Genomic DNA, 14,421 nt, shown 5'->3' on the forward strand with positions numbered 1-14,421 from the left:
AGCACAAGAAGTTGAAATTGTATCATTCTCATAATCAAAGATAAATTATATATAATCTTGTATTATAACTATAATCAAAGATAGCGTGTCCAATCTCCATCTTAAATTATGAATATAAACTTTATGATTTGATCTTATGTGTATAAGCTAAATTTTATACATCAAATCGTATTTACATATGGACAGCTACAAAATTGTGATCTATTCAATGCAAAAGAAACTTTATTAAATTTGAATAAAAATTATTCCATAACGAATACTTTATCTAAACTCATAGGAGTAGTTATGTATCCCAACAAGAGTTACTCTGAATACTAGAGTTATTGACTTTGTGGAATTTCATCTCCTTTTAGGGTTGATTATTACAGAAATTAATATGATAAAAGCTGTCTTTGGTTAGCTAAAATAGGGCTTAACATGAAAACCCTTTTGAAAATCGTTATGCTATCTTTATCGTTACCTTTTGAGAATAAATTTGTCTTTAGAAAATAGGAACTTTGAAATTCTCTTGCTTTGTCTAATGAGGCACAGTTCACTTTCGTTGCTCTAATTTTTCTTTCATTTTCATCCATGGGTGTTTGTTGACATACATATAAATTATACTAAGACAAGAAAATCGTTGTTTCTAAAACACAATATTTTTTTGTTGCTTCTAAAACACGATACTCCTCCTACTACCACTTACAACAACAATAAACCCGCTGTCATCCCACGTAGTGAGGTATAGAGAGGATAGAGTGTACGCAGACCTTACCCCTACTTGTGAAGGCCTCCTATATATTACCACTTGCTCCAGCAATATCATAGAAATTCTGTTAATTTGTTGGATGAAGTTGAGAAAGAATCAACTTGTATCATGTAAAGAGTTGTTAATAGTATATACTCCCTCCGTTTCAATTTATGTGAACTTATTTCCTTTTTAGTCTGTGCCAAAAAGAATGACTTATTTCCCTATTTGAAAACAATTTACCTTTATGCAATGATTTATAGCCACACAAAATATGTCTCACTTTACACCACAAGTTCAAAAGTCTTCTCTCTTTTCTTAAATTCAGTGTCCAGTCAAATGAGTTCACATAAATTGAAACAGAGGGAGTAAGATGGAAGCCGGAAGGTATACTTTACTAAAGGTACGAAATACACTAAAACAAATGCAAATTGTTTGCAAAATACAGAGGAAGCACCCCGCCAGATATTAACTTAATACGTAATGATCAAGATGAAAACAGAAACTTTTACTAATTTAAACTTCCCTTGCAGAGAGAAAAGTCTATAACAATATCTATTGGTGTAGAAACTTGTAACAAATTTGATTGGTTAGGACAAGAAGATACTTCTACTCAATAATAAAGGCCACCGCGTATTTGTTCTTGCCTAGATTATGCAACCAAACTTACGATAAACAACTTCAGTTTAGTCAACTTGACCTTTTCCTTCTTTTTGTTGTTAATTTATTTTCTTTGCTGCTTCTGTCTATATATATCTCATTCTCCAGCTTTCTTCAAATAGCTTCAAAGCAATATCAATTGAAAACCAGCTTTCTTCTATATCTCTTTCTCCAGCTTTCTTCCAATATCTTCTATACAGCCCTCTTTTTCAAGCTCTGATTAAAGAGAAAACCAATCAAGACTCCTGAAGATGGTTGATGCCTTTGTGTCATTTGCAGTTGAAAAACTGGGTGACTTTCTCATACAAGAAGTTGCATTGCGCATAAGTCTGAGAGAGGATGTGCAGTGGCTGAGAAATGAGCTGCTCTTCATGCAATCTCTCCTCAAAGATGCAGAACAAAAGCAAGTTGAAGATAAAAGAGTTCAACAATGGGTATTTGAAATCAACTCTATTGCTAATGACACTGTCGCTATACTGGAGACTTATATCTCCATGGCAGGAGAATCTGATGACCATGGATTTGCTAGTCGTCTTAAGGCTTGCGCTTGCATATGTAGGAAGGAGACCAAATTCTACAACATCAGCAAGGAGATCCAATCCCTCAAGAAGCGAGTCATGGATATCTCTCGCAAACGGGAGACGTATGGTATTAGAGACACCAACAATGCAGGAGAAGGGACAAGTAATCAGTCCGCCATGGTCAGAACATTGAGGAGAACTACCTCCTATATAGATGACGATCATATTTTTGTTGGCTTTCGGGATGTTGTAGAAAGCTTGCTAGCTGAACTTCTCAAAGCAGAGCCTCGCCGAAGTGTCATCTCCATTTATGGTATGGGCGGGTTAGGCAAGACCACTCTTGCAAGAAACCTCTACAACTCTCCTAATGTAGTCTCTAGCTTCCAAACACGCACTTGGATATGTGTTTCTCAAGAGTACAACACCATGGATCTCCTTAGGAATATCATAAAATCTATCCAAGGTCGTACAAAGGAAAGTCTGGATTTGTTGGAAAAGCTGACAGAGACGGATCTAGAAATTCACCTTCGGGGCCTATTGGAAGAACGCAAATACCTTGTGGTTATTGATGATGTATGGCAGAGAGAGGCATGGGAAAGTTTGAAAAGAGCCTTCCCAGATAGCAAGAATGGCAGCAAAGTTATTATTACCACACGCAAGGAGGATGTTGCTAAAAGAGCAGATGACAAAGGTTTTGTCTATAAACTTCGTTTCCTTAGCAAAGAAGAGAGTTGGGACCTCTTTTGCAGGAAACTACTTGATGTTCAGGCAATGGTCCCAGAAATGGGAAGGCTAGCTAGAGATATGGTGGACAAGTGTGGAGGCTTACCTCTTGCAATTGTTGTATTAAGCGGGCTACTTTCGCATAAAAGGGGGCTACAAGAATGGCAAAAGGTGAAGGCACAACTTTGGCGGCATATGAAAGATGACTCTATTGAAATCTCCTACATACTATCACTGAGCTACAATGATTTGTCAACTGTACTCAAGCAGTGTTTTCTTTACTTTGGTATTTTTCCAGAAGATCATTTGATCTATGTTGACAACATAATGTGGTCGTGGATGGCCGAAGGATTCATACCAGAAGGAGAAGAAAAAACAGAGGATGTAGCTGAGGGCTTCCTGAATGAGCTAATAAGACGAAGCTTGATTCAAGTGGTAGGTACAAGTTGGAAAAAAGATGTTAGATGCAAGATGCACGATCTTCTTCGGGATCTTGCCGTGCAGAAGGCATTGGAGGTAAAATTATTTGACATTTATGATCCAAGAAAGCATTCCATATCCTCCTTATGTGTTAGACACATCATTCATGGTCAAGCACAAAGGTACCTCTCACTTGATCTTTCTAACTTGAAGTTAAGGTCAATTATGTTCCTTGATCGAGATTTTTTTAAGATGTGTCTTATAAAGTTTCATGATGTCTTCCAACATATATATGTGTTATACTTGGAGATTGGTTCTGGCGCTATTCTACCTGATGCCATAGGAAGTTTGTACCACCTCAAGTTCTTAAGCTTGAGAGGTATCCGTGATCTTCCCTCCTCCATTGGCAGCCTCAAGAATTTACAGACACTTCGTGTCTTGAATGACTATAGACACTTATGCCAACTACCCCCCGAAACAGCTAACCTAATAAATCTAAGACACATAGTTGCTTTGTATTCAAGACCTCTGCAACTTAGCAAACTCACAAGTCTTCAAGTTCTTAAATACAGTTGTTGTGATCAGTGGAGAGATGTTGATCCCGTTGATTTAGTGAATCTTCAAGAATTAGGCATGTATGATATTATGAAAAATTACTCCCTAAATAACATTGGCAGCTTGAAAAACCTTAGCTCTCTCATGTTGCGTTGTAAAGTTGATGAATCATTCCCAACCCTTGAATATCTTCGTTCTTGTCAAAAGCTCGACAAATTGTGGTTAGAGGGGAGAATAGAAAAATTGGACCATTTTCCAAATTCCATCACAATGATGGTCCTTTGGAAGTCAGAACTCATGGAGGATCCCATGCCTATTTTGGGAATGTTGCCAAATCTAAGGGATCTTGATTTAGTAGGAGCTTATGAAGGAAAAGAAATTACCTGCAGTAATAACAGCTTTTATCAACTAGAATTTCTTCGTCTTGATGGTCTTCAGAAGCTAGAAAGATGGCATTTATCCACAAGTTCCATGCCTCGCATTAAAGGTTTTGGTATCCATGATTGTTCAAAGTTGAAGGAGATTCCCCAGAGAATAAAAGACGTTGCTATCCTGGAGAAGTTGAAGGGTATTGATCAAGAGTTTGGAGAATATTACAGAGTCACTAGCTTTGGATGAAGCTTTTCAAGCATATATGATGTGGTATCAATTTCGACCTCTTTCACTATGGCAGAGGTACATACAAATGGAATTAAGTTATATATACTGAAGATATAAAGATTTTTCCTATTATTAGAGGAGTTTAACCTGTTGTAATAGATGACGATCAATTATTTCGTCGACAATTGATACTGTCATGATGATTTTTAGGTAATATTTTTTTTTTTTTTTGCCTTTTCTCGAATACTAATTCGTAAATTGTTTCTCAGAATTAAGGTGAAACAGGAGAAGTTAAATGGAAGATGCGGCATTTGTTTTGCAAACACAGAAGCACTTCAAGACCTTAGCATTGATGAGAGATTGCCCAGCCTTCGGCATTTTCTTTTTGTTTTGTTTTTGTGAGTGTTTGGAATCGGTTTGAAGAGAATTGTGTTTGGATTGTTGTTGATTTTGTATTTTGAGAGTTTTAATTTCTTTGTTCCAAAACAAGACATGTTTAGAAAAGAAAACAGAACACCTGTTTTCAGAAAACAAACAAAAACAATTTTCCAGAAAAAACTCCAGAGTCTGCCTTCAAACCTCTCGTTATCACTGCCTCGCGTCTCATCAATCAGAAAAAACTCTCGAGTCTACAAACACTTAAATACATTCATTATGACCAGTGGAAAAATGTTGACAATGTTGGTTTGGTCAATCTTCAAGAACTAGTTGTGAGAGGTATTAGGAAATTTTACTCCATAAATACTTGGGAGAAAGGGACCAGAGTCACACACTCTATTACTAAACTGCTAGCAGTTCATCACTAATATCACTGAACTTTACTCAGAAAACTTGAAAGTGACTGTATATTACATAAAACCAGAGAAAGGAAAATCTACATCAATTTCCAAATCATCAGAAGAGAGGAGAGAGAGAAATCTGCTATCATTGAACTCATCACATTTCACATTATTTAGTAGGTAAGTCCAAAACATATCTCTGGAATGGACTTCATGCATCCTTTCATCATCTCAAAATGTGACTTGAAAGAATGTCTTGGATTTATAGTTGCAGGTATATACAAGTATATTAAGGGGTACAAAACTTCTCCTTTTTCACACTTCTGATAAAGAATTTAACTTATATACATTGGACAGTGTAAAAGATGTTATACTATCAAATGTACTGATAGTGTAGAAACTTTATAGTTATTTTTAATTATCTTTTAAATGAACTGATATTGTAGAAATTTTCTTGCACTGTCTGTGCTCTTTGATAAATACATGTGCAGGGAAAACAAGTAGAGTATATTACCAATTAGTTTCCTTTTTCATTTTTCACTTTTCAATATGATTTTTAAAATGGAGCCTTGGCGTGACTGGTAAAGTTACAGTCATGTGACCAGGAGGTCACGGGTTCGAGCCGTGAAAACAATCTTTTGCAGAAATGCAGGGTAAGGTTGCGTACAATAGACCATTGTGGTCCGGCTCTTCCCCGGACCCCGCGCATAGCGGGAGCTTGGTGCACCGGCCGCCCCTACTTTTCTGCAGGATCACTGAAAACAATTGTGCAACAAATGCATAGTTTGTTGATCATATGTTTCAGCGCCAATACATCTCAAAGACTTAAGTTCAGCACTAGAAAATGGCCTCATATACCTTACTTGGCTATTGCACCTCTCACTTCAGATTCGAATTTTATTCCGTATCAATAAACATCTGGTTGTTGCGCGACTCCACTTCAACCACATTGATAATTTTACAGAACTTTATACCCAAATAATAAAATGATAGAAGAACTCATTCCTGAGAGGGGACATAGAATTAAGAAATTAAATTACTACTCCCCCCACCCCCCACAAAAATAAATACTCACTTCGTTTCAATTTATACGAACCTATTTCCTTTTTAGTCTGTGCCAAAAAGAATGACCTCTTTCCCTATTTGGAAACAATTTACTTTTATGCAATGATTTATAGCCACACAAAATATATGTGTCTCATTTTACACCACAAGTTCAAAAGTCTTCTCTCTTTTCTTAAACTCCGTGCCCAGTTAAATCGGTTCACATAAATTGAAACGGAGGAAGTAAATAATAAGAATAACATGATCAGAGTACAGTACAAGTATCAAGTGAGCTAATTTTAGTGTGAATATATTTCAATTTCATGACTTATTAAAACTAAATTAGCGTATTTAGAGACAACATAAAAAACACTATTATTGATTCCAATTTTGTACCGCAGCAGTTAATGGAAAATGAAATGGCAGATGGGGTATTTTTGCCAAGCACTTCAAGACGTTCGCATTGATGAAGTTGGATTGTGGAAGCATTAATCAGCTTTCTGTCACTTTACTGATTATTTCAGGGCTGTCAATGAGAGCTTATCTCAACCTTCAGTGTTTTGTTTTATGAGTGTTTAATTTCTTTTTGTTTTGGCTCTTTTGAGTGTGGAATTGGTTTGAAGAGAATTATTTTTGGGATTGTATGCAATAATGATTTTGTATTGTCTTAATTAATTGTTCCACTGTCATCTTGCTTATCCACATTTAAGACAGTGCTCTCTGTAATATGTTCCAACATCGGTATGTGCTGGAGTTAGAGAACATGTATTTTGCTAACTCTATTCCAACTGAGGGCATATACATAGTGACTCACCTTTCTAGAGAATGGAAACATTCAATATTTCTGAACAAAGCATTCAGAACAATAGTTCACAAAAACATACAGTGGTATATACATAGCGACTCACCTTGATGTCCAATTTCATCACGAGTCACATTCAAAGTTAATATGCAATTAACATCAACTTAATATAACTCTATGAAATAGGAAAACATATAGTAGTAATCTCAAAACGCACAAGTTCGTATCATATAAACAATCTTGTAATGTATACATATTCAAGCATCAACGTATGAATTTCAAACTTTTCTTGACATGCCAGAGTATATCAAATGCATATATCTTTAAAAAAAACTCAAATCATTGAACATAAATGCTCAGTTAGGAATTAAATTTCCTGATCATGCTTGTTTATGATAAAACAAGTCATAGTTCAAGTCATTGCTCACCTTCATTACCTTATAAAGAAAAAGTCAGAGTTCAAGTCATCACTCACCTCCATTGCCAATTAACTCAAATCATACTTTTTTTATGACGATAGTGTTTGGATCAACTTACGAGCACCTGGGACTATTTCAGCGCGTACCTGCTACCTCCTGTGATCGCGGTATGAGTGGCGCGATCGCGATGAAGAACTTTTAATGGCACTCCGTGATTGTGGACTTCTAGCATGGTCACCTAGGTAACTCTGACCACCTAAGCTTTGGAAGATGGAAATAAATCACATAGTATTTTTGCCTCCGTTGGATTTGAATCGGTTTCTTGTAGTTCTCCTCCCACTTCATTGACCATTATGCCACTGCCTTGGGTGCAACTAAAATCTGACTTCCGATCAACAAAATTATTCAATTCGTCAATGAATCTGTAAAGCAACACATAGTTTAGAGTTACAACCTACCAACTTCATATTTTAATCAATTCAAGTAATAGGAAGTCACAATGCACATTACCTGAAGTCTTGGCTAACTCAAAGTTCCCTCGACTACGCTTTTCATAGTTATTCTCAACCAAATTCCTTACAATTTCTCCATACTCAATCCATAGGTCAACCATCAATAGATCAATGTCTCCATAATAATTCTTACCCAAGGTGCCCATATCAATTAGACAGAAGAATCCAATTAATATGCAGTCCAACATCGATAGGTGTAGCCTAGAAGTCAATGAAGTGGTTGCAAACCTTGAGCAACACAGTCCAAATTCTACCAGAGGAAAAAACACTAGTTCGTTTCTACGTACATGTATTGTGACGGTGGAAGGTAGCAGAGGTATCCGTTGAAAGCACCTATATTGGTAGAAGGTAGAAGGTGTCCATTAATATTGTCAATGTGAGTGCAAACGTGTCCGAAAACAACTGTTATAAAAAAAATTACATATATGCATGAAAACCCACAATTTCCAAGTTCTCATTTCCCAATTAAATCTTTAACCCAATTATACTTCATACATAACATAATGATACCCATAAGATTATAAGCCAAATTCATAACTTGAGGACCGATTCTTACCTCAAATAGGTAAAATCCACGGATTCTGCTGACGGGTAACCTCCTACTCTTCAACTCCAAGAAGAACTAGTTGAGAAATGGAGGTTTCTAATCTCATAATCTCGTGCTTCCTATTCAAAATTTCAATCACCCAATTGTTCTTGAGCTCAAAGTTCTCAATCGCAAAGTATTTGGAATGTATTAAATTTGGGTCGAAGAAGAACTTACAAATAACCGCTCTTGAAGAAATGAGAGTCGCTGTTTTTATATTCTTTTATATACTATGTAAATAAGAATGTTAGGGCACGGGTGAAAAAGGCAGGAACTTCTTTTCATCACTATCTTTTCCTTTTCAATATTCTTACATGGTATCAGAGCAGTAAAAGCTCGATCCATCAGTCGTCTTCCTCATCTTCATATCAATTGTAAACAATGTCAGATAACACTGCAAACACAGTGGCTCTGAATACCACTGGAGGAATCCCTACCATCGACTCAAACCATACATATTTTTTTCATTCTTCTGATGCACCGGGAATGTCTCTTGTCAACACAACTTTTGATGGAAAAGGATTCCAAGGATGGAGAAGGTCTGTGCTTATAACACTATCTGCTAAAAATAAAATAGGATTCATCAATGGTGCTTGCCCTGCTCCAGCTCTCACTTCCAGAGACTATCAGCCTTGGAGCAGGTGTATTGACATGGTAACATCCTGGTTGCTCAACTCATTGTCCAAAGACATAGGAGACAATGTCATTTACTCTAAATCTATTAAAGATCTCTGGACCAGCCTTGAACATAGGTTTGGTCAATCAAATGGAGCTAAACTCTATCACCTGAGGAAGGAATTATCAAGGTTAGTACAGGAAACTAGTGACATAGCAAGCTACTTTACAAAACTCAAACGTTTATGGGATGAATTGGATTCACTTAATTGTGATGTGAAGTGCAGTTGTTTGTGTGTCTGTGAAGGGAAGCAAAAATTGGAAAAGTCACTAGATGATGAAAAGCTTATTCAGTTTCTTATGGGTTTAAATGATAGTTATGGCCAAGCAAGAGGAACCATCCCCTACCAAGCATAAACCATGCATATTCCCTAGTATTGCAAGATGAAAGCCAGAAAGAAATTTTTTCTAACCCACTCATTTCTCCAGATTCTTCATCTTTCATGGCAACAAATCAAAACAACTTTGCACAAAGGAGTGCAAGGCAGATGCAAAGGAACCAAATGCAACATCAAAAGTTTGGGAACAACATCCAAAAAGTGACTAACTCTACTCAAAGGAACACAACTTTCAAGGGAAAGAAAACTAAGTTTAACCCTAATGTAACATGCAGTCATTGCAAGAAAGTACGTCATACTGTCAGTGATTGCTATAGAATTATAGGTTTCCCAGAAGACTTTGAATTCACAAAGGAAAATCAAGTTCACGCTAGAAGCAATGGAACATTTCAAATTGAAGAATCAGATCAGAACAGCAGCAATCAAAATGAAGTACTCAATCAACACCTCTCACATGATCAGTTTTTACAGCTGGTACAACTAATCAAGCAGGTTAAAGGTGCAGATTCAGGAAATTCTGAAACAAATATTAATGCAAATGTTGTGGCTGGTACTATTGCTAGATATTCTGGAACTCGTCTTTCAGTTTTTAATTCTAGTTCATGGATTATTGATTTTGGAGCATCTGAACACATGTGTTTTGACTCAAATGCCTTTATTTCCTTGACACCTCTCCCAGTTCCATTAAACATAAATCTGCCTAATTCTTTCAAAATCATTGTCACTCACATAGGAAGAATATCTATTCTTCCTGATTTTATTTTAGAAAATGTATTACATGTACCTAGTTTCAGATATAATCTATTATTTGTTAACAGGTTTTATTTACAATTTCATTCTATCCTCTTTTTTACCTCTAGTAATTGTATGTTGCAGGGGCTTTTAGTGAAGAGGGCACAAGTTTTTGGTAAGGCAAGGGATGGGCTATACCTTTTGGAACCAAGTGGAGTTAGAAATAGCACAAGTCTGGTACCACTTTCAGTTTTAAATCAAAATGTCTTTAGTCAATTGTCAGTCTTATCTACAAGCTCAGTTTTAGATGTAAGCCTTTGGCACATTAGGTTAGGGCATTTGCCCTTTTCAGCAATGAAACGTCTCAGTTTTGTTTCTTTACCTTCTAACTCTGATTGTTTCTGTCAAATTTGTCCTAAAGCTAGGCAAACCAGAATTTCTTTTCCATTAAGTCAAATTAAATCAACAAGGGCATTTGAGTTAATCCATGTAGATATTTGGGGGGCTTACAAGGAGTCAACTTACAATGGTTTTAAGTATTTTTTGACAGTTATAGATGATTATAGTAGGGCAGCTTGGACTTTCCTTATTAGCACCAAAAGCAATACTTTTGGACTCCTTAAAACTTTTCTCACAATGGTGGAAAGACAGTTTGGTGTAAAGGTACAAAAATAAGAACAGATAATACTTTTGAACTTGGGGAAGGTTCTCAGGAGGCATCATTTTTAGCCTCTCAAGGAGTGCTACATCAAACATCGTGTGTGGCAACCCCTCAACAGAATGGAGTGGTTGAGAGGAAGCACAGACATCTTCTGGAAATTGCAAGGGCTTTGTTGTTTCAATCTAAGCTTCCTCTTTCTTATTGGGGAGAATGTGTACTAACTGCAACATATTTGATCAATAGGTTACCTTCTAGAGTGCTTAAAGGAAGGACACCTTATTTTGTTCTATTCAAACAAAAACCCTCTTATGAACTATTGAAGTGTTTTGGTTGTCTTTGCTTTATATCTACTTTGACTAGTGGAAGAGGTAAGTTTGACCCAAGGGCAAAGCCGTGTGTTCTTAGGTTATCCCTTGGGGCAGAAAGGTTATAAAGTTCTAGAGTTGGATACAAGAAGAGTAAGTGTATCTAGAGATGTATACTTCTATGAATATCACTACCCTTTTTCCTCTACTTCTACACCTACAGATTCCTTTTTTCCTGTTACATCATCCCTAGAACAAAGTGTAGACTCATCATCAGAACACATAAAGGATGAGCCCGTTATTCCTAGCTCACCCTTACCTTCACTGCCTACCTTTTCAAACCCAAGCAACTCTAGCACTCTTCCTTCAACTTCAGGTACAAGTTTTATTTCCTAACCTAGATCATTTCCTTATTCACCCTTACCTATATTCCTTCCTGAAGTCAGAAAATCCACTAGAACACATAATCCACCCTCATATCTCCAGGAATATGTGTGCAACTAAGTCTTTCTCACAGACCTCACAAACTCTTGCTTCACTGCACCAATCCAGCCCATGGTTCTACCCTTCACAGCTCTTTCTCCTATCAATCAGTCTATACTTAATTCCACTTCCTACCTTGTTGAACATACTTCTTACTTACATGCATCTTTATACCCAGGGTGGCAGGAAGTAATGGAAAAAGAATTAGAAGCTCTAGAACTTAACAAAACCTGGGAGGTTGTGCCTTTACCTAGTGGAAAGAAAGTTCTTCCTTGCAAATAGGTCTACAAAATGAAATACAAGTCTGATGGATATTTGGAAAGATTCAAAGCTTGTTTGGTCATTAGGGAAAATATTCAAAGAGAAGGGATAGACTTTACTAAGACTTTTTCCCCAGTTGTAAAAATGACAATAATTAGGTACTTACTTGTTATTGCAGTGAAAAAGGGATGGAAGGTGTCACAACTAGATGTGAATAATGCCTTCTTGCATGGAGATTTGCAAGAAGAGGTGTTTATGAAATTTCCAGCAGGGACAACACCACCTTCACCCAATCATGTCTATCTTTTGAAAAAATCACTATATGGACTGCGGCAAGCCTCAAGGCAGTGGTATCCAAGGCTCACTGCAGCCCTAAATTTTAAAGGATATTCACATTCTTTAAATGATTATTCCTTATTTTTTAAACAATCAGCAGGAAGGATTACCATAGTTGCAGTTTACGTTGATGATATTCTAATCACAGGGGATGACTCTACTGAGCAGGCAGACCTCAAATCTTTCCTTCACTCTGAATTTAAAATAAAGGACCTAGGGGATGCACATTATTTTTTGGGATTTGAGATTATAAGGGAAGCACATGGAATAATTTTGACTCAAAGGCGTTTTACCTTAGATCTCTTGTCTGAATTTGATTGCATGAGCATGCGCCCAGTTTCTTCTCCCTTGAATCCTACTCAGAAATTGTGAGCAGAGGTAGGGACTTTGCTCCAAGATCCCACTTATTATCGTCGGTTGTTAGGAAAGTTGAATTTCCTAACACACACCAGGCCGGACTTATCCTTTGCGGTGCAACATCTTAGCCAATTCATACAAACACCCCGTCAATCCCATTTAGATGCTGCATTTCATTGCCTCAGGTATCTCCTCAAGGACCCAGGATTATGGCTTTTTTTCTGAATTCAAAGCTTAATTATCAGCTCCTTACTTTCTGTGATTCCGATTGGGGATCTTGTCCTCAATCTCGCAAGTCCATTAGCGGGTTCTTCATCAGCTTTGGGGGTTCTCCCGTCTCCTGAAAATCAAAGAAACAAACCTCAGTGTCATTATCCTCTACTGAAGCAGAGTATAGATCTATGCAGAGAGTCACAACAGAGGTTACTTGGTTAGTTCGTCTATTGACTGATCTTTCGATTTCCCCTCCATTGCCAATAGATCTCTTCTCCGACAGTCAGGCCGCCATTCACATCGCGAAAAACCCGATTTTTCACGAGCGTACCAAGCATGTGGAGTTAGATTGTCACTTTGTCCGACAATAATTTCTGGCCGGAATCATCTCTCTTTCTTACATTCCTTCACGTTCTCAGGTGGCTGACATTTTTACTAAACCCTTAGCAGGACCGGCACACAACTCCATTATTAGCAAGTTGGGTGTGGTTACATCCCCCTCCAACTTGAGGGGGGGGTGTTGGAGCTGGTTGTTTGAAACAAGACTCCATGACCGAGAAAGTTGGAGATTAAGAAGAAGAGACAATGAAAGAGAAATTGGAGCTTTGGTCTGCACGAAGCAAAGCTTGGTCACATTGACCAAAAATCTTTATCTCCTTTTGATACAAAACAGCTGTCCATTTTGTCCACATTGTCCACTTTTCACTTTAGTGCATGTGAGCACGTGACCCACAAATAAGGATAGTATATTTATTGAATAAAGTAGTTGTTTTTATATTCTTTTATATGCTATGTAAATAAGAATGTTAAGGCACGGGTGAAAAAGACCGAAACTTCTTTCCATCACTGTCTTTTCCTTTTCAATATTCTTACAAATAGGGGATACTTTAATGAAATATTATGCTCAAGAGAAAAATTTGGTGGGCTCCCTATTAGTAACAATAGAGCAGACAGATTTGCTACTTGCCTCAACTATTGTAATTTAATAGATTTAGGCTTTAGAGGTAGTCGCTTTACATGGACTAATAAATTCTAGAGCGACTTGATCATTTTTTAGCTAACTATGATTGGTTAACTTTATATCCCGAGGCAACAGTGCAACACCTACCTCGAACGTATTCGGACCACTGTCCTCTCCTAATCACTTTAGAAGCCAGACGCCCTCTACTAAATAAGATTTTTAGATTTGAAACCATGTGGGCTTCACACCCAGAATTTCATCAATTAGTGCATCAAATATGGGATAACAACTCATCCCTCATGGAAACCACTAAAAATTTCCAGGAAGTTGCCAGCCAATGGAATCAGCATACTTTTGGAAGCATTTTCCATCGCAAAAGAAAAATCCTAGCTAGACTAGTAGGAATCCAATCTTCTATTCACTATCCCACTAGTATATTTCTCCAAAATCTTGAAACTCAACTGACAAATGATTTTAGCAGCATTCTTCGATTGGGAGAAGATTTTTGGAAATTAAAATCACGATTATCTTGGCTAAACGAGGGCGACGCTAACACAAATTTTTTCCATATGTCAACTCTTCATAGACGTAGGAAAAATAGAATAACCTCTCTAAAAGATCCCGTAGGCAATTGGACTTTTGACCAAACTGAGATACAACATCAAATACTAACTTACTACAAAAATTTATTTACTACTGAACAAGCAAAATCCCTTAAAATACATGACGACTCTAATTCATGCTTATTACG

The 14,421-nt window shown here is 37.0% G+C and overlaps 1 protein-coding gene and 1 long non-coding RNA gene across 4 annotated transcripts; one reads left to right on the plus strand and one right to left on the minus strand.

Annotated features, from left to right (window-relative positions):
- Window positions 1–1,214: 1,214 nt before the first annotated feature.
- LOC138908888 (uncharacterized) lies at window positions 1,215–9,072 on the minus strand. Of its 3 annotated transcripts, none has more exons than XR_011415284.1 (4): window positions 8,319–9,072; window positions 8,050–8,095; window positions 7,761–7,963; window positions 1,215–7,672 (listed from the first exon to the last, which is right to left on the minus strand). It is a non-coding gene; the product is annotated as an uncharacterized lncRNA (long non-coding RNA). The 3 variants fall into 3 exon arrangements; XR_011415283.1 differs by having other exon boundaries at window positions 1,215–6,843; window positions 6,938–7,672; window positions 7,761–8,095; window positions 8,319–8,733; XR_011415282.1 differs by having other exon boundaries at window positions 7,761–8,095; window positions 8,319–8,727.
- LOC138908887 (disease resistance protein RPP13-like) lies at window positions 1,639–4,661 on the plus strand. The gene is made up of 2 exons (XM_070199606.1): window positions 1,639–4,281; window positions 4,476–4,661. The coding sequence occupies exon 1, from the start codon at window positions 1,639–1,641 to the stop codon at window positions 4,222–4,224; it is 2,586 nt and encodes an 861-aa protein (XP_070055707.1). The 3' UTR covers window positions 4,225–4,281; window positions 4,476–4,661.
- Window positions 9,073–14,421: the final 5,349 nt, after the last annotated feature.

This window comes from Nicotiana tomentosiformis, chromosome 4 (genome assembly GCF_000390325.3).
Source record: "Nicotiana tomentosiformis chromosome 4, ASM39032v3, whole genome shotgun sequence".
Taxonomy (NCBI): domain Eukaryota; kingdom Viridiplantae; phylum Streptophyta; class Magnoliopsida; order Solanales; family Solanaceae; genus Nicotiana; species Nicotiana tomentosiformis.